At 50.1% G+C, this 27,478-nt stretch overlaps 1 protein-coding gene across 1 annotated transcript in view; it reads right to left on the bottom strand.

Moving 5' to 3' along the window:
• Mindy4b (MINDY family member 4B) overlaps nucleotides 1–22,208 on the bottom strand; it is a 29,333-nt gene extending 7,125 nt beyond the window's left edge. The window contains exons 1-10 of the mRNA XM_040270001.2: nucleotides 22,102–22,208; nucleotides 21,842–21,869; nucleotides 19,995–20,162; nucleotides 12,880–12,999; nucleotides 12,119–12,210; nucleotides 9,420–9,585; nucleotides 8,885–8,950; nucleotides 5,220–5,290; nucleotides 3,803–3,875; nucleotides 3,101–3,262 (exon numbers count right to left, since the gene is read on the bottom strand). Of these exons, the coding sequence (XP_040125935.2) occupies nucleotides 3,101–3,262; nucleotides 3,803–3,875; nucleotides 5,220–5,290; nucleotides 8,885–8,950; nucleotides 9,420–9,585; nucleotides 12,119–12,210; nucleotides 12,880–12,999; nucleotides 19,995–20,162; nucleotides 21,842–21,869; nucleotides 22,102–22,208 (1,053 nt within the window). The remainder of the gene's footprint in view (nucleotides 1–3,100; nucleotides 3,263–3,802; nucleotides 3,876–5,219; nucleotides 5,291–8,884; nucleotides 8,951–9,419; nucleotides 9,586–12,118; nucleotides 12,211–12,879; nucleotides 13,000–19,994; nucleotides 20,163–21,841; nucleotides 21,870–22,101) is intronic.
• Nucleotides 22,209–27,478: the final 5,270 nt, after the last annotated feature.

Here is a 27,478-nt window from a genome sequence, read left to right as displayed (position 1 = left end):
GCAAAAACCTGGCAGCCTTCTGAAGCTGACAGCAAGCTCAGGTAAGACCCTGGCTTCCCAGGTCTTCGCATCATGGGTTGGGTTTGCACTGTGGGTCGGGTTCACCCCATGGGTCAGGCCCTGTGGGTCAGGTTTGCCCAGCCCAAATGGATTTGAACCCTCCACCCTGCCCTTCTCAGAGCAGTGATTCTCAACCAGGGCAACTTTGATCCCCAGGGGACTTTTGAAAATGTTGGAGACATTTCTGGTGGTGACCTGGGTGTGGTGCTAGAGGCGAGGACATTGCTGATAGCCCAGGATGCGCCCCCCCCCCAGCAGAGAAGCCTGGTGCTAGGGTGTTCCAGTGCTGAGGTTGCGAGGTCCAGCTTAGAAACAGACGACTGACCCTGGCACTTATCAGTATCTCCTGTGTCCAGTGTCCTCCAGACCAAAAGAAACTGTCTTTGGGCAGAAATGACTACAAATTTCATGGGTCCCAGTGCAAAATAAAAATGCAAGGGTCCTTGTCTAGCAGTTATTGGTAACGCAGGGCCCTGGGGGGCTGCACGAGTCTCGCACTCTTGAAGTGGACAGTTTTGGGGATGCCCCAGGGGTTGGCAGTTTCCAAAGCTCTTCTGGGGAGTCCAGTGTGCAGCCAGGTCCACATCTGTGTCCTGTGGCACTTGTCACCTCTATCCCTCTACAGTGGCCGGTGTACGCCACGTATGGCCCAGGATGGCCTCTCTGTTTCTGGACAGAGCTCCCAGTTAGGAGAGGCTGAGGGTCCTGGCTTCCACGTTACACCTTACGTCATCTATCAGGAAGTCCTACATGAGCACATGAAGCTTTCCAGTGACTTCCGAGTTCGTGAAAGCACTTGCTCTTCACTCAGTTCTCTGGTTGCAAGGCAGGTATGTGCAGAACCCGAAACCGGTTCAGAGAGGGTCAGCGCTGGTCCACGGCACATCCCTGCAAGTGGCAGGGCAAGGCCTGCGGTCAAGTCTGCTGATGACCAAGCCAGGATGATTTCCCACACACTGTGGGAGCTTTGTCACCTTTACACCAGGTTCCAAATGTGGTGTATGTGTCCGTTGGTGGCATGTGGCATGACTGGTGGCACCAGGAATGAATTTATTTATTTACGTATGTGCTTATTTATTTACGGTACTGGGGACTGAACCCAGGGGTGCTCTACCACTAAGCCACATCCCCATCCCTTTTCATTTTAAATTTTGAGACAGGGTCTCACTAATTTGCCCAGACTAGTCTCAATCTTGTGATCCTCCTGCCTAAAATATTTGTTTACTTATTTAAATACATATTGGGGGGAGAGTGCACCAAGCACGGGGTTTATAATACAGCTGCAGAAAAGGTTAGACCCAAATTCTAAAAGTGAGTTGATTTAAAGAAAAAACATCAAGCAAATAACAGCAGAGGGTTTGGAAAGACATGACAGAACTCGAGGATTATCTAAGAGTGTTTTGAAAGCTTTGTGATATCGAATAAAATGCTAAATCATTGCTGTCATTTTTGGGTTCCCCTCCCTTGAAACTCAGCCCCATGTAGCCTCCATTTCTCTCCAACCAAATCTTGGTGTATTGCTGGGCTCTGGTAGGTACCAGACACCAGGAGGCCACGGAGGGTTGAAAGAGAAGAAAAACGTGTGAAATGGGATCTACACATCCCTATTTCTGGTTTAGCTTTCCTCTCATTGTATTTGTGAGATTTTAAGATGAATTCCAAAGTTGTTGGAAACAGTGACTTGGGACTTCATCCCAATGATGAGTCCAGTCTCTGCCGGGGACGTACTCAAAGTGCAGTGTCACAGGAGCCTTGGGTGCTGCCTGTTGGACGCAGTGAAGCGACCGAACAGAATGTCCCTGTTAGTGTGCAGAGTAAGCTCCAAGTGGACGGAGGCATGTGGGGAAGAGGAGGGGAAGAAGCGGGTCTGAAGGGACTCGGGGCGGGGTTGGACTAGGTCCTTAGTTCGTCTGTCACTTCTCATCCTCTATATGGTGGACCTAGATGACCAACTCAGGAGCTATAAGGGAATCTTCAAAGCACACTTGCACCCAAAACATGCCAATTCTGCCAGAGTCGGACACTGTTTTCTTGATATCATTAGGTACAGAACCAGATGCTTATTTCATGAATGACAAGGTAACTGGACACTTCAGTGGGAGCAGAGAGGTGAAGTAATGGACGTCAAGATGCTGTGGACAACCAGGGGAGCTGAAGGGCAGGCAGGTGCTGAGCAGGGGAGAGGGTGGCCCGAGGACAGACAGCATTGCTCTGAGGCTCCCCTGCTGTCCCAGGACCACCCAGAGAAGGGCTGCGTCCCGGAGTCTGCCTGGCCCCTGGGCTTAGGATGGACACAGTAATGGAGGCGTCCCACAGCATTGGCGATGGGTGGCGAGGCGACAGCTAGCCTCCTCCCTGTTGGCGCTACAGAATCCTGACCCACTCAACCCCTGAGGGGCTGCACCTTTCAGCAGCATGTGAATCCCCAGCCTTGGAAACAGGTTGGACAGGAGTTGCCTAAGTGGGATCCCTTTCCCCCAGTGTCTCTAGGAAGGCTCTCATTGATCTGTAGAATAGAGCATCCATTTGCATAAGTAAAGGGTAGGGAGGACCCTGTGTTTACCTCTGAGAAGGGATCTGTGGCTCCTGGAGACAAGAGGAGCTGTCCTCTTATCTGTACACTTCAAATATTGTTTTAAAAAATGTTTACATGTATTGCTTAGGTTACCTGTGCGCTGTGTACACTAAAATGCATAAAGTATCTTACACAAGATTATGTATCCTATACAGGAGTTTATAGTTCCATTTCCACTGTGTAGACTGGATACAGTCTTTATGTCCACTATAGATCTGGAGATCTCCATGCCGAACCTGGATGTCTGTGTGTGTCTGTGCATCTGTAGTTCCGTGTGTGTATGTGTGTGTGTGTGTGTGTCCATGTGTCCTGTGTGTGTCCTTGTGTGTGTGGAGGGGGAGGGTCAGAAGTATATAGAAACACAGTATAGGAAGGAAGAGCTCAGAGCTGCCTTGATAGAAAGACTTCAAACATTGTCACACTATTGACGTGCTAGCTGCAAAGCTGAGAATCCGGGGCACCCACCTCTGAGAGTCTGTCATCCTGGGAGGCATCCTGACCCCACTGCAGGTAGCCAACGTCACTGCGGGCCAGGACTCCGTGAAGCAGTTCCTGAGCCTCCCCTTTCTCACAACCGTTGAACACGTTGGGACTTGCTCTTCCAGTGAGAATCATGTTCAGAATGGCCTGGGGAGGTGGCAAGATTGTTCACAAACACATTTTAGGTGGCAATAAAATAAGGATTTAATTTTTTAGTTTTAAAAATTATTAAAAATAAGCATTTTTACTGAAAAAAAGAAGCCATGGAATACATAATTCTAGATACACATGTCTTAATCATTTGGTAGAGCTAAAGCCATAGTCCATTGCCTTCACCCCCCAGCCCCATCTTACCTGGAGCCCCCTCTGAACTTACTAACCTCCTCCCTTTACATTTCTTTTAAACTGATTTTAAACTTTCCTTTCTGATGTTAGGGATTCCTGGTGAGTCCTGTTAAGACCCTTTCTGATGTTTCTAGAATCACCGGGCCCTGGAGCTTTCAAGGTAACTAGGGAGGATTGAAACAGGAACTGGACGGCAGCTCCTGACACAGACTCAGGGCACCATCTTCTCGGGCTCCAGAAGATAACGATGTGATGTCTCTTTGCTGAAGGAGCGAACGAGCTCACTTGGAGAACAAGCCTTCGTCAGATTCTGCAATAAAAGGGCAGAGTCTACCCACGCACCTGCCTGCACAGGAAGCCTCCAGCGCTGGGCTGTAACAGGTGTGGGGTGGTTGAGTCCAGGTCCTCCTGAAGCCTGCAGGAGGGGAGAAGCCATCAGCATGTGGCCGGTTGACAGCGGCCCCGGGCAGAGCAGCAGTGATGAGGCCCTGGTCACTTCCCCTCCCATGTGCCTTGCACACTCCAACATCCTCCAGGGAAATCCTAGGCTGGGACGGCGAAGTCGGGGAGCTGTGGGTGCAGATGGGGCGTGTGGCCAGTGGCGGGGGAGAAGAGAACAGACACAGATGTCCCGCGCTGTAGAACCCCTGTGTCGGGCTCTGGGTGGATGCTGGGCTCACTAGGGAAGCTGTCTGCGCTGTGTGACAAGGACTCCTGGCTCCAGGTGGTGACATATGACCACGCCAGAGAGTGCTGGCCCAAGGCAGGACTGAACATGCCGCCCCAGTGGAAGCACCAGAGGGGCTGGGGAGCCCATTTCTGGCTGTAGAAGGGCAGAGGTCGGGGCTGAGAGGGATCTGGGCTGGGAGGGGTCCAGGTACAATTTGGCTCCTGCTGTCACCCAAGGAGCCACCGAGTACTGATATGGGAGCTGCATGTGTCCTTGGATGAAGCTACTCATGGAACTGGAGGTTATGTCCAGCTGTGAATGGACCTGAGGTCAAGGCTGGCCAGTGTCTCTGTGGCACCAGATATAATTCTGGGCAGTGTTTTTAGATGGTACAGATATGAGCACTTAAGACATTTAATAGTGATGTGTTTATTTTAATGCTTTATCTTTTATTTATTAGTCTAGGCAGATATTAGTGGATAGAATGTTAATGTTTAGGAACAGGTTAATATTTAAATGGGTCTTAATTTAAATAAAATTGTTAAGCAAATAATAGCACAGACCACAAACATGTGATAGTGGAAAGTGAAAGACAAGTTTCAAGAACACCGCTTCGGAGCTATCAGCCTCCCTCCTGGGCCTCTCCTCTCTGACCCAGAAAACCTCCCTGGTGCCCTGGCAGGGGGCCTCCCCTCTGGAACCCACACCCACACTGTCTTCACACCGTCAGGACCCACTTTGCTACCCCCCAAGCCTAGCTCTGCCCTTCCTGGGGAGCCTGCAGGAAGTCAGGCTGCGTCTTTTCTTATCTGTGCTGCCCACAGTGCCGCGAGCAGGGCTTTGCATGCCACCGAGACGGAGTGGATATCCGAGGGTGTATTTACTGTGGATCTAAATAATAAAACCCGTGTCCTCGACTGACGGTCTCTGCTTGCCCCGCCACACGGCTGAGCCAGCCTCCGGAACGAGGTGTCCACAGAAGAGTGAGCCTTAGGAAATGGTGGTGCTCGTGGGAATGCTTTCCACCCCAAGGGCACAGTGACATGGTCCCGCTTCTGCACCCAACACCTGGGGCATGGCAGCATTTACCTCTCGAACGTCCTGGACAAGATCAGGCTGTAAAGGAACAGCACAACGCCGCGACTCCCTTCCCCTTTGAACTGTTTGGGAAACAAAAGAGAAGCACTTTGGTCCAGGAACACAGCAGCCTTGTGTCCCTGTAGGCGTGACATTCGTTGCTGAGACAGGGGTGCCCTTGGCCTCCCGCTCTGGGACTCCACTCTCAGGGGCAGCCTCCCTCCTCAGCCTCCTTCCTGCAGCAACCATGATACCACCAGCCTCCCAGCCCCAAATGCTCTCTTTCCCACCTTTCCAAGGTGATGCTCTTCCAATCCTGCCCAGGCCCTGAGTGCTGTCCAGGTTGGCCTGTCTCCCTGCCCTCTCTGGCCGTGTCCCTCTTTACAGAAACAGAGTAACACAGGCCTCTCTCCTACTACCTACTCCTAAGTATTGACTTCTCTGAGCTCCAGTCTTTTTCAGTTTTGTCTGCAATCATAAGAGGAAAAAAAAAAAAGCCAAAAACCTTTCCTTCGGTTTGTTGCAAAGATCAAGTGAACTAATGAGTGCACGTGCCTCTCTTCGTCTTGGGTCATTCTAGCTCCATAGAGAGGTCAGTATTTGCCCCTCTTTAAGGCACTTCTCTCTTTTCTGGGCTGCATTACTGTTCGGCTCAGAACTCCTTGAAGATCATTTGTGATCTCTGGGATCACATCCCTCTGCCTACCCAACGTCCAGGGCCTCTCCTGAGCTGGCCAGTGTCCATCTTCTGCCTGCAGCATGGCTGCTTGTTGGCTGGCTTTCCAGGTGCCCAGGGTCCAGGCCCCCCCCCAGTAAAGCCGTTGTCTCAAGAAGGGACCTGATGAGACACACGTGCTTCCCCTCTGTGGATTAATTTGCTCACCTTGCTATCTGTGACCTGGCAGGGACCAGGACCCTCAGGCAGGAGAACAAATTCCAGTGCTACTAGAGTCAGACAGGAATTCCTATGACCGTACCACGAGAGTGTGGGAGAAGTGGGCAGGGTGGGGGGCAGGGTGGGGCCTGAGGCAAGCTGGAAAGACCCGTGTATTAGCTTTCTGCTGCCACCTCTGCCACGGTGACTTAAAGCCACATGAATTATGCCCTGGGTCCAGCATGGGTCTCAGTGGCTACGGTCGTAGTGACAGCAAGCCTGTGTTCCCTGGGATGCTATAGGGGAGAGCGGGTTCTTGGCCTCGTTGGCCTTCTGAAGCTGTCTCCCTCCTTCTTTGCGAGGAAGCCGACAATGAGTCAGGCCCATCTGGGACCCAGAGAATCTCCCCATCTCAAGGTCCCTAATCGCGTCTGTACAGTTCCTTTTACCATCTAGGGGACATTCAGGAGGTTTCTGGAGCCTGGAAGTGAGCAGCGCTCGCCTGTCGCAGTTCATCTCTCAGGGCGGGCTGCCTCCGCCTCTCCACCAACTGAGAACCCTATAGGATCAGTGTGGCAAGGTTTTCCAGGAAAAGCCAAAAACCCAAGTTCTTCTGTGGGATTTCCTGATTGTTTTTGACATTTGCTGATTCCAAAGTCGGCAGCACAGCCCTGGGCCGTCCCAAAGTGTGTGGAATAAGTGTGATCATTTCCTAGGAAGTGCTGGCATGGTTACCTTGTGGTGTCTTCTGTGTATCTATCTGTATCCAAAGTTTAAATCCTACAAACAACATCAAGGTCATTGGAGTACTATTTACCCTAACTCTAACCCAGAACAAGCTCATCTGAACCCGACTACATCTGCAAAGACCCTATTTTCCAGTAAGATCACATTCCCAGATACTGCAGGTTGGAACTTCAATGTATTTCGGAGGGGACAAAGTCCAACTGGTGACAGTAGGCCACAGGCCTCCAGCTGGAGATCCAGGCCCGTGCACTGGGACAGAGGATGGATGCATTTTGGTAGTGATGGGTTTGGTTGGGTGAGTGGTGCTGGTAACAACGAGAAGGCAATATGCCTGCCTCCAAGCTCCCCTCACCCAGAAAATATTACCAGCCCTTCCCCAGGTGACTGAGGTGACCATAGCCTAGGCGGGCTCCACACAGGTGGCTGTCCTGCCATGCCCACCTGCAGGGCAAAGTCCCCTCTGCTAAGGGCCCTGGGCCAGTCTACAGAGCTCCAGCTGTGCTCCTCGGATGCCACCCAGGCCACACTTAGGACTTCCAGCAGATGTGGGTCCTGCTGAAAGTCTCCCAGGGGTCAGTGGAGGAGGCTAGCAACACAAAGGAATGTCCTTACCGATGTTTGCTGAAAAGTTCCCTTCTTACGTGGATCCTTTGTGTTTATATAACTCTATCTCCGTCTCCTGTCCTCAACCCAGTGGCTGGCTGGCTCCTGGCTCAACATTTCATGTCAAGGAGTCAAAGTCGATCATAAGGTTTTACTTGTTGCATTTTGCTGCTGTAGCAAATTACCATAGATGGAACAGCTTAAATTGGGGCTCGGGATGGAGTTTGGTGATAGTGTGCATGCTCAATGCCCCGTACCAAATAAAACAAAATGTGAAATTAAACAAAACAAAATGTTTAAAACATATTGTGTCATAGCTGTGGAGGTCACTGAAACGGGTCTTAGTGCACTGAAATCACGGTGTCTCAGGAGAGCCCTCCCTCTGGAGACTCCCTTGTCCTGTCCTAGCCCTGGCCTGTCCTCCTGGACAACCGTGCACATGCCTTGGCTGGGGTCCTACTTGCAAAGTTTAAATCCTACAAACCTCAAGGTCATTGGAGTACAAGGTCATTGCACGTTCAGTGTGGGCGATGCTCTTCTCAGCACCTCGTGGACTTCCTCTCCCATGTGAGGACCCTGTGGCTGCCTGGGCCCACTTGGGTCATCCAGAATGACCCCTCTATCTTAAGGCCATCCGACCAGCCGCGGTCACTCTCCTCTGTGATGTAATGTGCATATTCACAGGCTCTGGGGGCAGGAAGTAGACACCTTTCTTGGGACCATCCTGCCAGTCACATAAGTCAACAGCAGGCCCATGAGAAGGGGGGCAGCTGGTCATCCAGACTAGAGCTATAAACCACACGTGGCCATAGCTCCCAGTGTTGGCCTCCTCAGCCTTCCAGGGAACGGAGACCACAGTCCCCTCTCCGCTCACCCGACAGGCCTCGGGCTCCATTGCTGTCCTGCTGACTCCCTGCTTCCCGCACACGGTAGGTCTCTGATTCTTATCTTTCTCTGCAGAGTCTTTGAGAGGCCCCTTCCCTCTCCTCCTGCTGCCTCCTGGTCTGTGCTCCCACCCTCCTCGGGGTTGGGGCTGTGGGAAGAGGTGAGGGGCCACCTTAAGGCCAGTCATTTACCCAAAATCCGAAGTCCTTGTGGAGGCAGCGTAGACAAGGGCCTTCCTTAGTTTTCTACCATTTCTGTTTTTACCCATCGGATAAGGAAAGACTGTCTGAACAAAAGACATCCTGGCCCGTGCCCTCTACAGTACTGTGCTCTGGGTTGATTAGCCAAGGAAAGAGGCCGTAGTGAGCGGGGGCTCCGTCTGATCTAGCCTCTTTCTAGGTTGTGGGGAGGGAGAAACAGGCTTCTTCCACTCATCCCGCCCTTTCCCAGCCCTCGGAATGACCTGGTTTTCTTAACGAGCATCATTAGCAACGCGCCTCAGAAGAGAAAGAGGATCTCTGTAGGGTGGTCCAAGGCAAAGGCACCACCGCAGCCCTCTGACACTTACACTCTCCAAGTGATCCCCGATGAATTTCTCAGCCGCTTCCTTCTCTGAAAATTCAAACAGCTGGAGCTACAAATCAGGAACAGGAGATAACAATGAGGAAGAGGAAGGTGCCTCCAAGGGACGCCAATTCTGTGTCATTTCCTCGAGGCAGATCTTTGTTTCGTAGCGAGATCACATTGCCACACGGACATGTTCTTACACGAGGCCACGAGACACACCCGGGGATGGGTGGCCCTCAGAGTGCTCAGTTTTAAGCCCACGTGATTTTTGAGCAGTAAGACAATAAAGAGATTTTCCCCCATAGGAAGGAGTCAGCTATCTTTAGGATGATGGATATGGACATTCAGGGATGGTGATTTTGAATTATCTGGAAGGAAATTCTCTTTGGGACCTTCCACTTTGGCCGCTTGGGTCATTATAGCTCTGGGCACTCTCCCCTTTGGGGTGCCTCTTGCCACAGCAGGCATGTCCAGGGGCATCGAAGGGCTCCATTTGGTCTCCATGGACGCCCTGCGCATGGCGGGACTGCACTTACCCTCTCGGTGAAGTTGTCCCTGGAGTAGTCAGGAGTCCAGTCAACATAGGTGTCCTCGGTAACCACGCAGACAACGGCCTTCTGAGCGGCTCCTGAGACCCACAGGATGTCAGTCAGCACCGTGGCCAGGGCTTGCTCCTGCTGCTGCCTGCTCAGGTGTTGTAAACTGCAGGAGGGGGAGGGAACAGGCACAGGGAACAGCGCCTTGCTGTGTGTGGTGCCCCCAGGGTCATGCCCCCTCTGAACACAGCGGCATGGCCTGGGTTCCTTCACCAGCCAGCTCCTGAGCTGTGGCTGCAACTGGAGTCCTCACAGCAGGGTCTGTGATCTTAGCCAGTTCACCTCCTGCGTCTCACCCAGTAGGGCCGCTGCTGTCCTCTGTCCTGAGCGACAGCAGGGGTCAGCCTGAACACTTCAGCCCACTGATGGGCCTTTTTCAAGTGCAACCCCCATAACCCCTCTTTTGCAAAGCCTCTTCCAGGACTGGCCAGCCTGGACCTGCTCTCCACTTTCATCTGTCCCGTCCTAGTGGCACAGGAGGTCTCCCCCAGATGGTCCTGCACTCGCTGTATTCCTGCACTACGCACTTCCCTTATGTCACCTTGTCTGGTTGCCTAAGCCTCTAGGGCACATACCACTGCTGCTCCCACAAAAAGGCACAGAGAGGTTAAGTAACTCGCCACTGTTCCCTCATTTTTAAAGTGGGGGAGCAGTGACTTGAATTCAGGCTGTTGGGGTCCTGAATCCCTGCTTCTCACTGTTCCACTGAGCTGAGTGCCCTTGAGGACACACCTTCCCAGGAAATGGGAGCCAATCTTCTGTGTGATGTCACTCTGCTTACTTTCTACCTGTGTGACATTGACAAGTGTGGCCTTTATAGAGGGACAGACAGCCATGGCTACAGTAAGCTTGATGATGATTTACACAATCCTTCTAGCTCTGTGGCAAGGCACAGATTTGTGACAAGGAGTCTGAGGGCCCAAAACTCTAGCACAGAGCGGAATGAGAAGAGGACAAAGTGCTATGAGGTAAGGGGGAGGGCAGAGAGAGGCTTGCGCAGGGGGCAGCAGCTCCCTGGAAAGTGACCCTTCACAGTTGTTCAGTTTGCCACAGACTTGGTGCTGTGCTAAGTGCTTTACATCATGTAGCAACTGTGTGTGTGTATGTGTGCATGTGTGCATGCCTGGGTGCATGCGTGTGGTGCTGTGTGTGTGTGCATGTCTATGTGCATGTGTGCATATGTGTATGTGTGTGAGTATCCATGTGTCTGCGAACGTCTGTGCTGTGCACATGGGTGTACATGTCTGCATGTGTGTGCACATGCATGTGTATATGTGTGCATGTATGCATGTGATTGCATGTGTGTGCATGCTATGTGTGTCTTTATGTGTGCACATGCACATGTGTGCATGTATGCATGCGTGCACATGTGTGTGCCTGTGTGCATGTGCATGCTGTGTGTGTTTGTATGAGTGTGCATGTGTGTGCTGTGTGCATGTCTGCATGTGTGTGCTGTGTGCATGTCTGCATGTGTGTGCCTGTGTTCATGCATGTGTACACATGTGTACACATGCGTACAGTGTGCATGTGTTCATGTGTGTGTACACATGTGCACATGTGTGTGCTGTGTGCATGTCTGTGCATATGTGCATGTGTTCATGTGTGTGCTCATGTGCCCACATGCCCCATCTTGGCTCCCTGGGTCCCCCCATTTGGCACTGGGTGCATTCCCCAGACACTTTGGGTCCTACTCTAGTGAGTTCCACTTTTCACCCTCCTCCAAAGGATTGGAGCCGCTTGGTCCACAGACAACTGGAAGGAGTGCCCATTCCTGGGGCTGGCCGGGAGCCAGGGATGGCTGGGCAGGAGGCACCCCCTCCCTTATCTGAAGGTGGGGCAGGCTGCATTTGTGCCCAAGCTCCCCCAGTGTCGGCTGGCCTCCCTGGGAGCCACGCTCTTCCTCAGCTGCTCCTCTCTTGCCTGTTTCTCCTGCTGTCTCACAGGGCTCTCTGGAGGGCACACCCGGAATAAATCACTGGCATAAAAATCCCCACTGTGCCCTGTGCTTCCGCAGGACCTGGCAATCCATGACCTTAGAATACATTATACATTTCATTCCTGGTGGGGATGACCTATCTAGCCCGAGGGCAGATATTTGCCTTTTACTGATTTTCATTTCCTGTGATACACAGCACAGGGCTCTGCACATGATGGGGGGCAGTTGTTAACCTCTAAGAATAAAGTCAGTTTGAACAAGTTTTGAGTTGATTTTAGCAAATAGGGAACCACCAAACACGGTCCCTTGTTAGACTGGTGAAGTAGGAGGATGGAGCCTTCATTCACTGGTTTGAACCACCTCCGTGGTTCCCCCTAGAATTGTTGGGTTACGGCTTCCCATCAAGTATGGACAGGTGAGCTCACCTGAGACCTGGGGCATAATTTTGCCTGACAGGGTGGTCCGCAGTGGAGCATGAAACCTGTCAACCTCATTCCTGCCGCTGGACATTGAAGGGATGGCAGGAGGCCCCCCCACCCCAGTGCTGCAGGCCAGCCCCTCTGGGGGAGCTGATCACGTCTGCCTTCTGCTTTAGGAGCACAAGTCCTTCCTGAGGCCACCCGCCCTGTCCAGTATGCTTATTTAGCATATTAAGGTCTCCATGAAGCTGGTCACTGTTCCGCACTGCTCACAGTGCTCTTACCTGCGAAGGTGACAGTCTCTGTCCTTCCTGGTAAACAAGAGATGTTTGATGATGGACCCTTGTACAGCCATCTGAATGCTCCGGGGGCCTCCCTGGGATGGGGAGGGTGAGCAGTGAGGGCGAAGTTGTGTGCTGGGCTCTACCACCGCAGCAGAACCACAGAGTGGACGTGACAAAGAGCCCTTGGAGTGGACCTGGTTCTCCACCCTGCTCTGCATCCCACCCCCTCCTGGTACCCCAGGGCTTCATGAAGGGACGCTGCTCTGTCCCTATGCATCCCTGCCCTTGGCTGTAGCAGGGTACCGTGGCCGGCTAGAATCTACAATGACTAGCTTCTTTGTGGAGCCCTCAGTTGGGTTCCTGGGAACCTGTTCCCCTCCATCCTCCCATCACTCTGCCCCTGCTTCTAGTCAGACTTGCAGACTCGGAGCAGGCAAGCAACTAGCTGGCCTGGGAATGTGGGTGTGCCTGTGACCACACAGGAATTGTTGAGACTTCAAACAAGCCAGAGGGAAGTTTCTAGATTTCCCTCTGCTTTTGAATCTTCAGGGATGCTTAGAACTTGGAAAGAAGAGACAGGAGAACAAGGAGGTGAGGAGTCTATCATAACCAGGCAGTGTGTGGTGACGTTGAAGTCTTTTATCATTTGAGGTTACATTTCAAATTGTGCACGCGTCTCCACTACGGTCGTAATGGTTCATGCGCACACAGAGGGAAGGAGAGAGACTAGGGATCTAACAAGACCGCCATCTGGCTGTTACCTTTGCCACTTCCAAAGCAAACGCAAGGCCAGAGAAAGGACTGTGGAACTTGAAATAGGCCTTGTTCCAGTCATAGCTGAAGATGTGGATGGTGTTTCCAAAGAGGCTCTGCCGCAGCTTCTGAAAGTAGAGGAAATAAACTATCAGCAAAAAGAGTCCTCCATACACCTCTCCAGGCGAATTGCAAGTGGCCTTATTCCCGCCCACAGTCCGTGACCAGGTCTCCAGGCACCAAGTGGGGGCAGCACGTTCACATTAGGGTCCACTCAGCGTGTCCAACATGCTGTGTCCCTGGTCTCACGTCCCCTGCTGGTCATGTCCCTCAGAGTCCACCACGTACTGCTGCTCTGTTCCTGGCCTCTGGTCCCTTTGGCCCTGACTATAATCCCTGCCTCTCCCATCTCTGGGGTTTTCTTTCTTGATCCAGGAAAAATAAATAAGGACAGGATGGGACCTCATGTTTGTGGCCTCAGCACAGTAGTGACTCCAGTGATGTGAACAAGCATTCCCACTGGGATCTCTGAAGTTGTCCTGGGTGCGCTAACCACACACTGAGATCTGAGAGGCCCTTTTAGATCTTCCCATAAAAGTAGGAAAAAGTCTTTATCAATGAAACTCATGAAAAATAAAAAAGGCAGGGCCGGGGCGGGGGGTCCATTCACAGCTGAAGACTTACTCATCTTTAACAGATACCAGCTACTGTGGACTGCGGTCAGGTCAAAGTCTGACACCCAAAGTGCTGTACAGGACAGAACCCTGAGACAGAGGGACAGAGACCTTAGGCTGAGTTGCTCGGGAAGGCTTCAGGGAGGAGGTGTTATTTGAACTAGGCTGGTGAACGGCCCCTGTCACCTGTTGAGACTTCCCCATGCCAAACCTGGGCTAAGCCCTTTACACTCATGGCATTCACTTGATTCTGTGAGGTAGCTGTGGTGCAAGCCTCCTCCCACCAGGCAAGGGAAGCACCTGGCCTCAGGCTGCCCTAGGTGGGAACAGCAGGGGTTCCCACCGTGTCCCATATCTTTCCCACCATGGTCCTACCTGGGCCGACTTTGTGTTTTCTACCATTTTTGTGTGCCAACTACTCCTTAATCAACACCTGTAATTAAGTTGGTGACTTCTTGTGATTTAGAAACCTTGTTTTAAAAGGACACTCGATATACTTCCTTACATGGAAGTCAAGCTCTCTTGCCATCCATAAGGAACCCAGTGGAAATCAAGCAACTTTATCCATCACAGCAAGAAACCTCTGCTGTGAAAGCTCTGGCCGTCGTCACCACTGGGAAGTGGGGTGAAAAGGTAAAGGGGTGCAGCCAGGACTTCCTTTGACCCAATCTTTCCCCTGGTCTGCCCGAGTGCACAAGGGACGACACCCTCCCCGGGAACCAAAAATCTTCTGAGGTGCGTATGTCACATCCCTAAAGTGCACGTTCCAGCAGAGGCACACGTCCCCACAGTGAGACAGACCACGCAGCAGCCTGAAGAAGGGGGATGGGAAGAGGCTCTACAGACACCCAGGCAGGTGCCCGGGGCCTCCTGGATGGGGAATGAGAAGTTCAGGGTGACTAGGGCCTTGTCGGGACGGGGTAGGGACAGCTGAGTGGACACTGAGAATGGAAAGTCCCTGTAGCCATATCCTAAAGCCAGTTGAAGAGCGTGAACAAATGGAGCCCAGAGCCCAGGTGGTCCAAGCGGTGCCACCTTCCTAGCAGAGCCCGAGAGCAGCTCTGATTGCTTCTCAAAAGGGGAAACAAAGAAACATGCATCTAGAACGCTCTTCCTGAGCCAGGCCCAGGTTGGTTTCATGGCTGTAGGTTTCTTCCTGATCATTTTTGCTTCCAGTTCAAAAGAAAAGGTGGTCTCTCCAGAGAAATCAAGGCAGGCGCATCTCAGTGTGAAGAGGGCTGGGTCATGTGCTTGCAGAAAACCCACGCGGCGGTCTTGGGCCCAGAGTGTTGGAGGAGAGGCTCTGGGAGGAGAGATGCAGCGTGTACGGTGGCTGGAGAGGGCCACCAGCCTCCAATGCCCCAGGGAGGGCCTCGAAGATGACAGGAGGGTTTCCCTGACATGATGATGGAACAGCTCGGGAGGACTTCCAAGGGCCGAGAAGCCCATCTCTGTTTCTTACTGGCCCCAGGAACGGGGGGAAATTGCCAAACCTTCCTTCCTTGCTAATTCAGAAGTGGAGACCCCTTCTTGGTCCACATCATGGCTAGGACTGAAGGAGGAGTATGGAAAAGGGCTTTGGAAACCCAAGTGCTGAGTGAATGTAAGCGTTGTTGCCTTCGTGAAAACACAGCCTGTCTCTGCGGGGACATCTTGTGCTGTGTGGAAGAAAGTCCCAACACAGATGGAGAAAGACCAGAGATTGGCAGGAAGCAGGGAGGAGAAACCAGGCTAAGTGTGAAAGATTAAGACTGTTGAGACTGGAAGCCTGAGAACTCGGATCCAATTTGAAAATTCCTGCAAGCCGTCCAGACTCCTTGTTCTGCTGCCAGCTGCCGCCTTCCACTCAGCTCCGCCCGCCCGCTGCACCTCTGGGAGGCTCCCCAGCCAGGCCACCAGAGGCAAGAGCGAGCCCTCTCACCACAGGACATTGACTTCCACATCACACAAGAAGATCGCCCTGCACAGATTTGATGGCAGGCCTGTCTGCTGCCCGGGAACCGGAGGCGCATGGTGACTGCCTGTAAGTGACTGGAGCGATCACTGCAGCTTAACACGTCCAGGGACAGTTCACGGTTCCCCCTTTGTGCTTTGTGACACATTCCCCTCTCCTGACTCTGCCTTCCATGTCACTGTCGTGATGACCACGATTGGCATCAACAACACCAGCACACACACAGAAGACGGGTCCCGAGTCATTCTTCCCAAGAGGTTGAACTTCCTACCCTGACAGTCTTGTCCCTCATCCCTGGGGTGAGAGTTTCCCACGGCCACCTGTCCCCATCCAGTCCCAACCCTCGTGGAGGCTTCTTCCCTAGATTTCTCTTTGCCTCATGAATTTGGGACTGCCATGGAATCCAAGATTCTATAATTCCCGAGTCCTAAGCCAGGCATGCGCTGGGCCATCTGATTGTGTGGTGGAGTCCTGGCTGTCACGTTTGCTGTGGCTTCTCAGATTCCAGGTCACCCCTGGAATGTGGAGGGCTTGCCGTAAGAATTCGTCGAATGAAAGCATCTCATTTTGCCCTTTCATGTTACAGCTCCAGGACTGGAGGCCCAGAGCAGTGAGTGGCATGCAAGGTCACATCCACAGAGAGGGCAGGTCTCTGGTGCAGACCAGCAGGATCCCAGTGCCAGGCAGGTGGCACTCTCCAACCAGGATGGTCAGCCAAAGGGAAGTTTAACACGGGACCCTCCCCAAGGCTGGGCTGGGTGTGGGGACATCACCGTGCTAATGTGGTTTCCTAGCAGCAGTTGGGAGTCATCGTGACCTCTAGACCTGAAGGAGCCTGGGGACAGGAAGCAGGAAGGGACTTCCAGGAGAGCAGAGGAACTAAGCCAGCGCTAGGCAACCTGGCTCCCTTCCCCACCTGCCCTCAGTCTCCCTGCAGGGCTCCCCATTGCTCAGACTCAACAGGAGGTCAGAGGAGGAGGGCACTGCATTGATGGAGAGGACAGGTCAGCCTCCTGGGCTGAGGCAGGTGGAAAGCGCAAGAAGAGCCTCTGTCCCGTATTGATTGATTACCACCCTCTGAGGTCCATTTGGGAGCCAGGAGTCATGTATAGGGCACTAGGCTCTGTCTCACTGCCCGCTAAGCCACTCTTGCCTGACCTCTCTCTATGACAGCTCTGTTCATGGTGTCTCCCAGAGTCAATCTTTGGGCATCTTGGTGATTTACCATGATACTGCCATGGGCTGGTGCTGCAGCTCAAGAGGGATCTGGTCCTTGGTTGCCAATAATTGAGTCTGAGGGAAGAAATCCCAGGCTGGGTCTCTAAGAAGGGCTGGGGATGGAGGAGGCTGCGGAAGGGAAGGTGGGAGGGGAGAAAGGGCTTCTGGCGGGGCAGGCACACCCTCTCCATGATCTCACAGGGCCAGTAGCCTTGGCCAGAGCTCCTTCCACCAGGAGTTGAGGGACAGAAGGAAGCTGCCCAGCTCAGGAGGGCAACCCAAGGCAGGAGGTAGGAGCCGTGAGACCAGTGCAGGCACAGAGCCCACTGATGCAGCCTCCGCGTCTGAGTGGGTCCCAGTGGCCACTGTGTGCCAGGGTCAGGTGTCCCAGGTCCCCCTACTCCCCTCGGAGAAGGGCAGGAGGACAAAGGTCTCTCCTGAGCCAGCAGGACCCAATAGCTCTGTAACTTGCCAGGTGGCTGTGCTGTTGAAATGTGGATCAGAATCAGCCAAGCTTCCAAACCCACCCGGGACAAACATTCAGAACCCCAAGCTCATCATCTGGGAGTCCAGGGCGTGTTTAATTAATGCTGCTGCTATTTAAAGGACATACTATCATCTGGCCCACATGATGGGAATAAGTCCAAATTCATTTTTTAAAAAGATCAATTATCTCTACTTCTGGGATATCCCCCTGATTCAGGCTGCAGTGGTCTGGATCTTGTCTCCCCGTCTTTTGCAAAGGGAGAGAATCACCTTGGAAAAGCCACTGGGGAGGTCTCTAGGCACCTCTCTGTGTGTGTTTGTTGGTAAGTGGGAGCATCCAGAGTAGGTCTGCTCTCCTACAGAGAGAAAAGACTTCACAAACATCTGTGAGTGCTTTTCTATTTTTAAGATTTGTGTGTTTTTAAAAATAGAGAGTACATTTGCATGGTTCAAATTCCAGAGTCCAGAACGTATGCTGTGAGCACAATCCCTCCTATCCCTGTCTCCCGTACCCTCTGAGCCCCTGTGGTATTTGATGAAATCTTCTGGGATTCATTTTTTTTTTTTAATACACAGGCAAATACCAAATAGAATCATAGTTTTTCTTTTTTTATATAAAAGGTAGCCTATTTTTCAGAGGTGTATTACTTTTTAAATGATATTCTCCATAAGAAATCTGTACAGAAACAAAGAATATATTTTTATGAAAGATTTTTCATTAAAACATTATCAAGTAAAATGCACATACGAGCTGATTATCCCTCACTGAAAATGCCTGGGTAGAGCAGAGGGAGGAGTCAGGGGGAGGGAGGAGGAGAGGGAAGGTGGACATGCTGGGGAGTGAAATTGATTAAGTCATGTTATGTGCGTGTATGACTATGTCACAATGAATCCAATATTGTCTATAATTGTAATGCACCAATAAATTTTAAAAAAGAAGATGCCTGGGGCTGGAAGTGTTTTGGGTTTTTGGATTCTGGAATATTTGAGCATACATAGTAAGACCCTCTGGGGATGGGGCCCAAGTCTGGACATGAAATTCACTTATAGTTCAGATGGGCCTTGTACCCACAGCCCAAAGGTAATTTTATATGATATTTTTAATGTACCTACATTTTGACTGTGACTCATCATAGGAGGTCACGTGTAGAATTGTCCATCTGTCATGTCAATTCCTTGAAAAGTTTTGGATTTCGGAGCATTTTGGATTTCTGGTTTGGGGTTTCTACTTGCTCTGACCTCCTGGCTGCACCATGTAGGCAGCAGGCCCACCAAGAACTGGGCACTGACAGGACTTAGAGTCACTATCTTCACCGCTGGAAGGAGGGTACAAGACACGCCCTCCTACCAGGGGTGTCAAGGCCAATGAGCACAGCGCAGTCTCTCAGAGAGCCCCCGTCTGCCTGTCTCCCCTGCCAGCCGGAGAGGAAGGCGGATGGAGGCAGTGTGCTCACAGGAGAAAGGGATCGAGGCCCAGCACATCTGTACTGAAGTGTGGCAGTGGAGAGCGGCTCGGGAAGCCTGAGAGGTCACACAATCCCAAGGAGTTTGGGGGCTCTGGTCCCCACATGTATCTGGGGAGCTTCAGGAAAGGCTATACTGAAAGGCCGCACTTGGGGTCACCCAGCCATAGCTCCATCAGCAGCCAGAGGTCCTACCTGAGGCTCTGTGTGGTTTTTCTGAGGGGTTTGGTCCCACCCACTCCTCTCAGCGGGTCCCTGTGTGCAGCACACAGAATGCCCGACTTCACATACATGGTGGCCTGGTGCAGGGAAGATGCTGCTGCCAGTCTTTGCCCAGATCTGGGCTAGTCCTGGGGCATCTCTGCAGGTGTGCCAGGTGTGTGGGAGCATGCTTTTGGAAAGGAAGTGCCTCTTCCAACACTTCTTCTTAGGGCCCAAGGAAAGGTCCCTGCCTGAGGCTCTAGAGTGTCATGGGGGTTTGAGGGGTGGCGCCAACCTGGGTGGCTTGTCCTGGGAAGCCTGAGCTCCATTACGATTTAAAGCACCATGTTAGAGAGCAACCCAACTGGAGGGACCTCTCACCCGCCTGGTACTTCTGCTTTGACCTACCCCTGCCTTCACTTCCCATTTCCAATTGTGTCTTTTCAACCACGACAGCTGCTCCTTTGGACATCTGCCAAGACATCACCTCCAACTCGGCCTATGTGACCCCTGAGATATCTCTAGGTTCACCTCCTGGCTACTTCTCTGCATCAGCCTCATTTTCATCCTGATCAAGAGTCGAATCATCAAACAAACAGTCCCTGGGACCAATATTCCAGATCCATTTGGATCCTCAAATGCCAGGTTCTTTTTAAATCTATATATTAATCAACAGTCCCAAGTAAGAAGCCCTTCCTGAGATCAGCTCCTGACCCAGGACTGAGCCCCCTCCTGCCCCCACACCCGCAGGGTCCTCTCCTATGACCCTTCTTCACGCCGAGACTCATGCATTCCCAGTGCTCCATGGTCTGCCTGCTCCTTAGAGGACTGACCCAGTCTACCTTCCAGAGAGAACATTTGAATGCAACTCCCTCTCTCGAATTTAACTGCCATTTTGAGGGAGTGAGTAAAGAGAGACTTTCAGAGTTCATGAAGAAAAGGCTACTGTCACCCATGTCCTTGGGAAGTGCCCTCAATAAGTCATTTAAGTTATATTCTCCTTTCACCAATCCCAGCTGTCTGCATTCTGATCTTCAACAACACTCTCCCGAGAGCGGGTAAGATTCCCAGTCTGGTTCTGCCAAGACCGTGTCCTGTTTCATGTTTAATTGACCAGCTATACTTACTGTGGCCACTGTAAGGGAGATAGGAGAACCGCCCGATTTTGAGGAGATGACGGAGGGCCTGGGAATAGGACAAAGGCCCCTGGGTGGCCAACGTCCCTGTCCTCTGGGCTGAGGTGTTCCTGTCCCATCTCCAGTTCCATCAGCAGACGCAGCGTTCCCCTCATGGTTCTGTATAAAATGCCAGCCGCCCAAAAGAGACAAAGCAAACAGAATAAAGATGAAAGACAGGATAACCTGTTCCACGTCTTCTCTTTCTCTTTGAAATATCAGTGTTCAGAAAATGCTGTCTCACTTTTAAAGATGCCTGAAATTTGTAATAAATAGCGATAAAAGAGATGGAAATATTTTTTAAAAATCCCAGGGTCTGTGTCAAAGGAGTTTCTTGTAAGTTTTATGAGACTCAGAGAGGTGAAATGTAACTATGGAAACATAATTAATGCTATCGAGGCCTTGACTTGAAATTATGTTTAGAGAAGAATGTAAATGTCACCGTCGCTTGTTTGGAAAAGCTAGCGTCTTAGGAACGTGGGCTGCTTTTTTTCTGTCCGTGGGGCACCCCCATCATAATGCTGATTGGCCAATAAGTGAATCGAGTTTCCTCTGTTCAATTCTTTCCAATTCCAATTGTCCCATAAGAAAGCATAATAATTTTCTTCTTTAAATGCCCACCCCCACCTTTTAAAAAAATCTTTTTTAACTTTTCTTGACTGATTCGCTGGCATTTCAGAACAAGTTAGCCTCCACGCTTTCTCTGATTTATTCAACATGGGTACTAACACCGCGAAAGGAACTACCCCATTGGAGATGAAATGCGAAGGACGCGGCCTTCTTCATTTTTCTGTATTCCTAGAGGCAAAGATGCTTTCTTATCTCAGAACCGCAGCATCTGAGGCACAGGCCTCAGATGGGAGAAGATGCATTTTGTAAATCAAATGGAAAATCTTTACATTTGTGCCAGTGGGGTTTCCCCGCCCTGTGTAGAGCATAACTTGACACTTATTTACTTTTTCCTTTCAGAGATTGTTTTATCTTTTGAATGTTTTATCCCCCCAAATGTAGCTATCTCCATTTAATACTTCCAGGACGAAAATAGAAGTATTATCTCCCAGATTCTAATTTAGACTATGGTTAAGAAGGCTTTAGCACAAATAAGGCTTTTGATCACAGGTTACTTGAAGCAAGATGCTTTAGCATTACAGTTAAAATTTTAATAATCCAATTGCTTGATCATATGTATTAGTGCTAGGAAAATCACCTAAATATTTTATGCCGTGTTGGCTCAGAAATTGATGTACTGCCTGCAGTACAAAGTCCATTACCTCTCAACCTCTGCAGGTTACATGAGGTACAAACATCTTTCATCTTATACTGGGTAAGAGATTTTAATATACTGATGACAAAACACCTTTTTTTTAACACCTGAATTCAGTCATCTTTCCCTTATTTGAAAATGGTAAAGGAAAGCAGTTTGTCAGATGCTGAATAAAGATGATAACTATTTTCAAAATTACTTTTCTTCAGGGACATTGGATGCGCTGGTTTGTCAGATTCTAGTGTTATTTCACAAGCGTAGGAACTTCAAATTCTATTACTTTTTTTCTAAAATAATAACCATATGGTGCTCTTAATGATGAAAAGTAGCTCTTAAAAGTAAGAAGACATTTCTGAAGGGAGAAAGCACCAGATAAAATCTTCACAGGCTTTCTAGTCTCTCCAGCTTTCACGCATTAAATGCTAGTGCCTGAGTGACATTATGTGCATTGAATAAATGCAGATTGTGCTGTTAATGTGATTGTTTGAAGAAGCTACTAGAGGAAAACACATTGGCCCCGGGGGAAAGTAATTACCTGCGGAGTTGCATTATTGGTTCCCAACCTATAAGTGAAGGAGAAAACATGGAGTAAATTACCCACTGCATCCGAAGCTCACATTCCGGAACCTCCCCAAGCCCCAGCCTCACTGGGGAAGTCTTTGTCGACAGCTCCCCAGCAAGCATTCCAAACGTGCATCTCTAATGGAAACTCCTCATGCAGCAAGCATCAGAGTTGATTACTTAACACCCCGAGCCCCTCTGTCTCTGGAGAAATGGGAGAACAACACCTCTTACCTGTGATAACTAAAGATTTCCCTCCATTTATCAAGAAATACAATCTTCCTTGTTATTTCCTCTAAATCCAGCTCTGGAGGGCTTTGCTCCCCACTGGAGACTTCCATACCTGTTTGGGTAATGTGAAGAAGTGGAAGCAGGAGTTGTTTAGACGGGAGGGAGGTCTGGCTGGAGCAGAAGGCTTGGGATGTCCCTGCTTTGGCCAGCACAGAGAGCACACCTGCTGCTCAGGGCTCATGAAACCCCTGCTGTCAGATCCTGATGAAACTTTCATTGGAGGTCAAACACGGTGTGTTTGTGCACTGTCTGGGTGCCATGAATCTTTAATCCAGGACACAGATTTATAAATGAAGGGATTCCAATTACTTACTGTCTCAAAGCACCTGAGACAATTTAGTTGATGAGAGATGCCTTGTGGTGGAATGTGATAGCTACTTATCCTGGAGGTCTCCTTGGAAGAGTCTATGGGACAGAAATACATTGCCAAAGGGAGAGAAAGCCACCCTGCTCGCCCCCAAAGCTTTAAAACCTACTGTGGTGTACTCCATAAGCCAAGGAAGTCACCAGCTTTCACATGGTTGAAGAAGGAACTAGTTTTCTCTGTCCCGGGAGAAATCTAAAGGTTATCATCTTCCTATTGGCTGAAAGAATTGTAGCTGCAGTAACTGGCACAACAAAGAATATTGATGGCCGCGGTGGCTAACTTTGCTTGTCAACTGGGCTGGGCTGTGGTGCCCATGTCTGTGCCCTTAAACACCAATCTAGATGTTGCTGTGAAGGTTTTTGCTTTTTAAAGATGTGATTAACTTTTAAATCAGGAGGCTCTTAGTGAGTGAGACCGACTACCCTCCATCTCAGGGCAGGCCTCCCCCAGTCGGCTGAAGGTCTCAGGAGAAGACTGCCGTCTTCTGAGCAGGAAGACACATCACTCTGACCAGGCAGAAGCAAGTCTTCAACACCCATCCTGTCTGGGGTTCTAGCTTGTTGGTCTACCTGCAGAATTCAGATCCCCCTCCCCCCCAAAAAATACACTCCTTGGTTCCTGCAAGCCAGTGTGTGTGTGTGTGTGTGTGTGTGTGTGTGTGTGTGTGTGTGTGTGTGTGTCCAGTTGATTCTATTTCTCTGGGGGACTTTGACCAAAATGATGGGTCTTATAAAAAGCCAATACTGGTTACCAGAACACTTTCCTAGTCTCTTCTGACTTTTTTGAACCTCATGATTGAACCTTGTTAGTGGCAAGTCGTTTTCTCTATAGATATTTCTGATGTGAGATATATAAAATCCTAGGAATGCTAAGAGGTCAAGAGGCAAAGAGGTGACTTGGATGTATTTTAGCTGCAGTGGCGAGGGAATAGGGGATTGGTTATTTGTAATATTGCAAATACCTTAAAACAGAAAGGTATCAAATAACCCAAGGAGGACCTAAGTGTCCACACTCTGGCTTGGGAGTCCTGTGACAACAGTTTCTTAAGCTAATTTTTGTTGATGGTTTAACTATTTCATATTCACAGGTTCATAAAGCTCTCTCAGATTTAGGATTTTTGTTGCAAACATAAGGGGCATGAATAAATCTTTTCGTATTTTTTTTTCTCTAGCCATAAATTCTCCTATTTTTAAAGAGAAGGTGTTGTTGCTTTCCTCTTTAGTTGTAATGATAGCATCAGTATTTAATATTTATTAGGCACCCCTAGTGTAGAAAAAGAAATAAGAAATTACATGATCCTTACTCTCAAATAATAAAATGATGAGAAATGTTCTGGCATTTCCTATTTAGAAAGTCATATTAAAAAATAAATTCTAGATCTGTCATTTAAATTATTTAACAACCCCAAACCAGGAAAGGGAAACAGCTAAGAAAACCATTTTTCTTAAGAATCATTATTAAATCTGTGAATTCTGGCCTATGTCTGGGTCCTAATTCACAAAGAATTCTGTAAAGGCTGGAGCATAAATCCCAGGGATTAGACAAGTCCATTCTGTTTGGTTCAATATGCATATTTTGCATGTTCCTTCCATGCTGGGCACTTGGAGATGCCAAGGTGAAAAGGTACGATTCCCACTCTTCTGTGGTGGAGGAAACATAGGCAGTGCAGGGAACACACTGTGAGGATGTGTCCTGGGCCCCAGGAGCACAGAGGACAGGCAAGGGGGCAGGGGGCCTCTGGTCCAGACTACTGGTTCTGAATCATAGTTTTGTCACTGGAGGAGGTCTGAGGAATCCCCACGGGAATCAGAACTAGTGGGGTTTTTGACAAACATCGTGGAAAGAAATTTAAGCATGTGTGGGATAGAGGTACCAACAGATTTACTTAGGAAAGTGAGGGAAAGAGAGTGAGCTGGGATTTCCTGAGTGTGAGAAGCCCCCCACCTTGGTCTGGGTGCTACTATTTCACCAGCAACAGTAACCAGGGGCTGGGCTGTGGGTGGAGCTGGGCGAGTTTTGCAATGTTGAGCTAGTTTTCCTTGCCTTGCCCACGGCCCTCACGTTGTGCTTAAGGTACAGGCTGGGTGCTCTGAGCTGCTTGTTCTGCTGGCTCATGGGTGTTTCTTGGCTCCAAAAGCTCATGGGCACTTTTTTTTTGAGATTCCATGTATCTTTTTTCTCTATGTCCCCAGTTCCTCTCTCAGTATCACCCATTACCAGCTGTATGGCCTTAGGTTATTTAATTAGCCTGTGCATCTGGTTATTCATCTGTGAAATGGGAATAATTTGGAAACTTCATTACATTGGGACCTCTCGTCTATGAACATGGTATGTCTTGCTGTTCAGCCCTTCTCTGTCTTCTCATTGCTTATTTGGACTTGACACTCAGAGGTGGAATGGCTAGGTCCAATGGTGTGGCCATTTGAAACTTCAACACTCAGGTTTCATCATTGCTCAAGGCCATTCCTTGCTCAGCCTCTCCTATTACTTTGATCCCCAGGTTGGGCTCTGTGGCCCTCTCCAGTTCTGCAGATGGAAAGGGCTGGTCTCTGGAGTAGTCCACGAGTTAAGAGTATATTCATCCACGTCCAAGGGAAACTACCATTCTCTTGGGCATTTTGTCAACAGACTAAGAACAACAGACCTGGGTGTAAAAAGTAGAGTGGGGAGAAAGGATGGGGCTGGGGGACCCTGACCCAGGTCTGGAAGGAGGAGACAGTGGAGGGCACAGAATGTGTGGAATCTGGGGTTGTCGTCTTCATTTTATGCCCTGCCCCCACCCCACAGCATAGGAAGTCACCCAAAGCTCCTGTCCCAAGACTGCCCTGATTCTGCAAAGAACTGGGGTGGAATAAGAGTTCTCAGGGGCTGGGGCTGGGGCTCAGTGATAGAGCGCTTGCCTAGCATGCACAAGGCACCAGGTTCGATCCTCGGCACCACATAAATTTAAAAATAAAGATATTGTATCCACCTAAAGCTTAAGAATAAATATTTAAAAAAAAAAGAGAGATCTCAGACAGTCATGTGTCTGCTGCAAAGATCCAGTCCAAAGCCCTGGGGGAGGTAGGAGAGCTTCTGCAGCGTGTGGCAGGAGATGGGGGCCAGGAGGGTCTGCACCCATTCACCTTCCCAGGCACCGCATGACATGAATGTAGAAATCAGCACCTGAGGCCACGTGCTTTGTTCATAATCAAATACAACAATATTCATGACATTATGACAAAAGCTAGTATATATTCTGAACCTGAAATTCAGGATGTGAGAGTTCAGCATTATTAACATTTGCTCTAGACCCCAGAAAGCAAGACTGATCTTAATGATCACACACTCAACTCAGCCCGTAGTCAATTTTGAAGAACTTGGGTGTGCAAACACTTCAACTAACTTGCAAAATGAACCCCCCCCCCGCAACTAGAATTTCTTCTTGCTGTTTTCATGTGAGTCTTCATAAACAGGAATCTGGAAGCAGAATTTTAGAGGCTTTTCATTTTTTTTTTCTTAAAACACAATCTCGTTAGTGTTTAATTAACCTTACCACTGGAAAGCTCTTCCTTAGGATTAAGTTAAATCCTTTATGCTTTAATTATCATTCATTTTCTTCGGTTCTACTTTCTGCGGAGATGGAAATTTCCTGATTATATTCCTTCCTGAAAGAATCCTGCCAGTCCCTAAAGCTGGGAGGTGGCTGATATGTTCTGCTTTTGTTCTGGTGCTGTGGCGAGGAGGAAGAAGGTGGGGGGAAGGCCCAGTGTCCAATGGATCTATGTCCCAACCAGATAGATGCACCTATGTCCCTCTGCCACAGCTGTGTGACCTTGGAAAAGTTCTCTAGTCTCTCTCTGAGCTTCGCTTCCATACCTCCTCTGACGTACCTCGTAGAATCATAATGATCATGGTTTGTCTGAAAGCTCCTAACCTTTAAGTGTTTCCTTGTCCCTATAGGTTAAAATACCCCCTTAGAAGTTCCATCTTCCTACCTTTGTAGATTTTAGGAATAGCAGCTTGGGTCAGGCATACAGTCAAAAGTCCCATGTGAGGGACACAGACGTCGGTCCTGGCCTACTCCCTCAGTTCACTGGCCTTTGGACACTGGTCACTACTGTGGTCCTGTCAACACCCCAAAGGCCTCAGAAACCACCGTGTTACAATGGGGAATAAGGATTTGGTTTTCGATCCTGGTGCTGAAAACCCTTGGCATTTCCTGAGTGACAAAGGTGAAAGGATACCTTCCTCTGTGCGCTGACCTTGGTGGTCCTCAGCAGCTTCAGTGTGGTTTGAAACTGGAGAGGCTGGGGAGGCTGGGGAGGCTGGAGAGGTTGGGGAGGCTGGGGAGGCTGGAGAGGCTAGGGAGGCTGGGGAGGCTGGGGAGGCTGGAGAGGCTGGGGAGGCTGGAGAGGCTGAAGAGGCTGAAGAGGATGGAGAGGCTGGGGAGGCTGGGGAGGCTGGGGAGGCTGAGGACTGAACTACCAGGATGGTTCAATCAACATCACCTACGTCAGGAACAGGCTCCAGGGAGCTTCTCAGCTGACGGACACACCCAGGTGCCAGGAGGGCAGCACCCAGCTCCACTGGGGACAGAAACCCTTCCAGACCCCACCCTTACGCACCTCTTCATCCGGCTGTTTATCTGTATCTTTGTAAGAAGCTGGTGACCATAAGTAAGTGGTTCCATGAGCCTCTTTATCAAATCATCAGGGGTAGTGGGACCCTGGCCTTGCAGTAAGCAGGTCAGAAGTGCAGGGGACCCAGGACTGGCACCTGCACTGAGGATGGATCTATGTCCCAACTAGTGGACTGCAGATGGAAAACAATGGAAGGAGAACCAGGCAGGAGCTTGGCGGTGGGCGCTGTCCCACATGCCCCAGGCCTGGAGTGACCCCGTGCAGTGGGACAGACCCACTGGAGCACCTGCCCTTGGCGTATCCTCATATAATAAGATACGGATGATCTCAT

Source organism: Ictidomys tridecemlineatus, chromosome 3, assembly GCF_052094955.1.
Source record: "Ictidomys tridecemlineatus isolate mIctTri1 chromosome 3, mIctTri1.hap1, whole genome shotgun sequence".
NCBI classification, from domain to species: domain Eukaryota; kingdom Metazoa; phylum Chordata; class Mammalia; order Rodentia; family Sciuridae; genus Ictidomys; species Ictidomys tridecemlineatus.
This window is presented reverse-complemented; position numbering and strand designations above follow the sequence as displayed.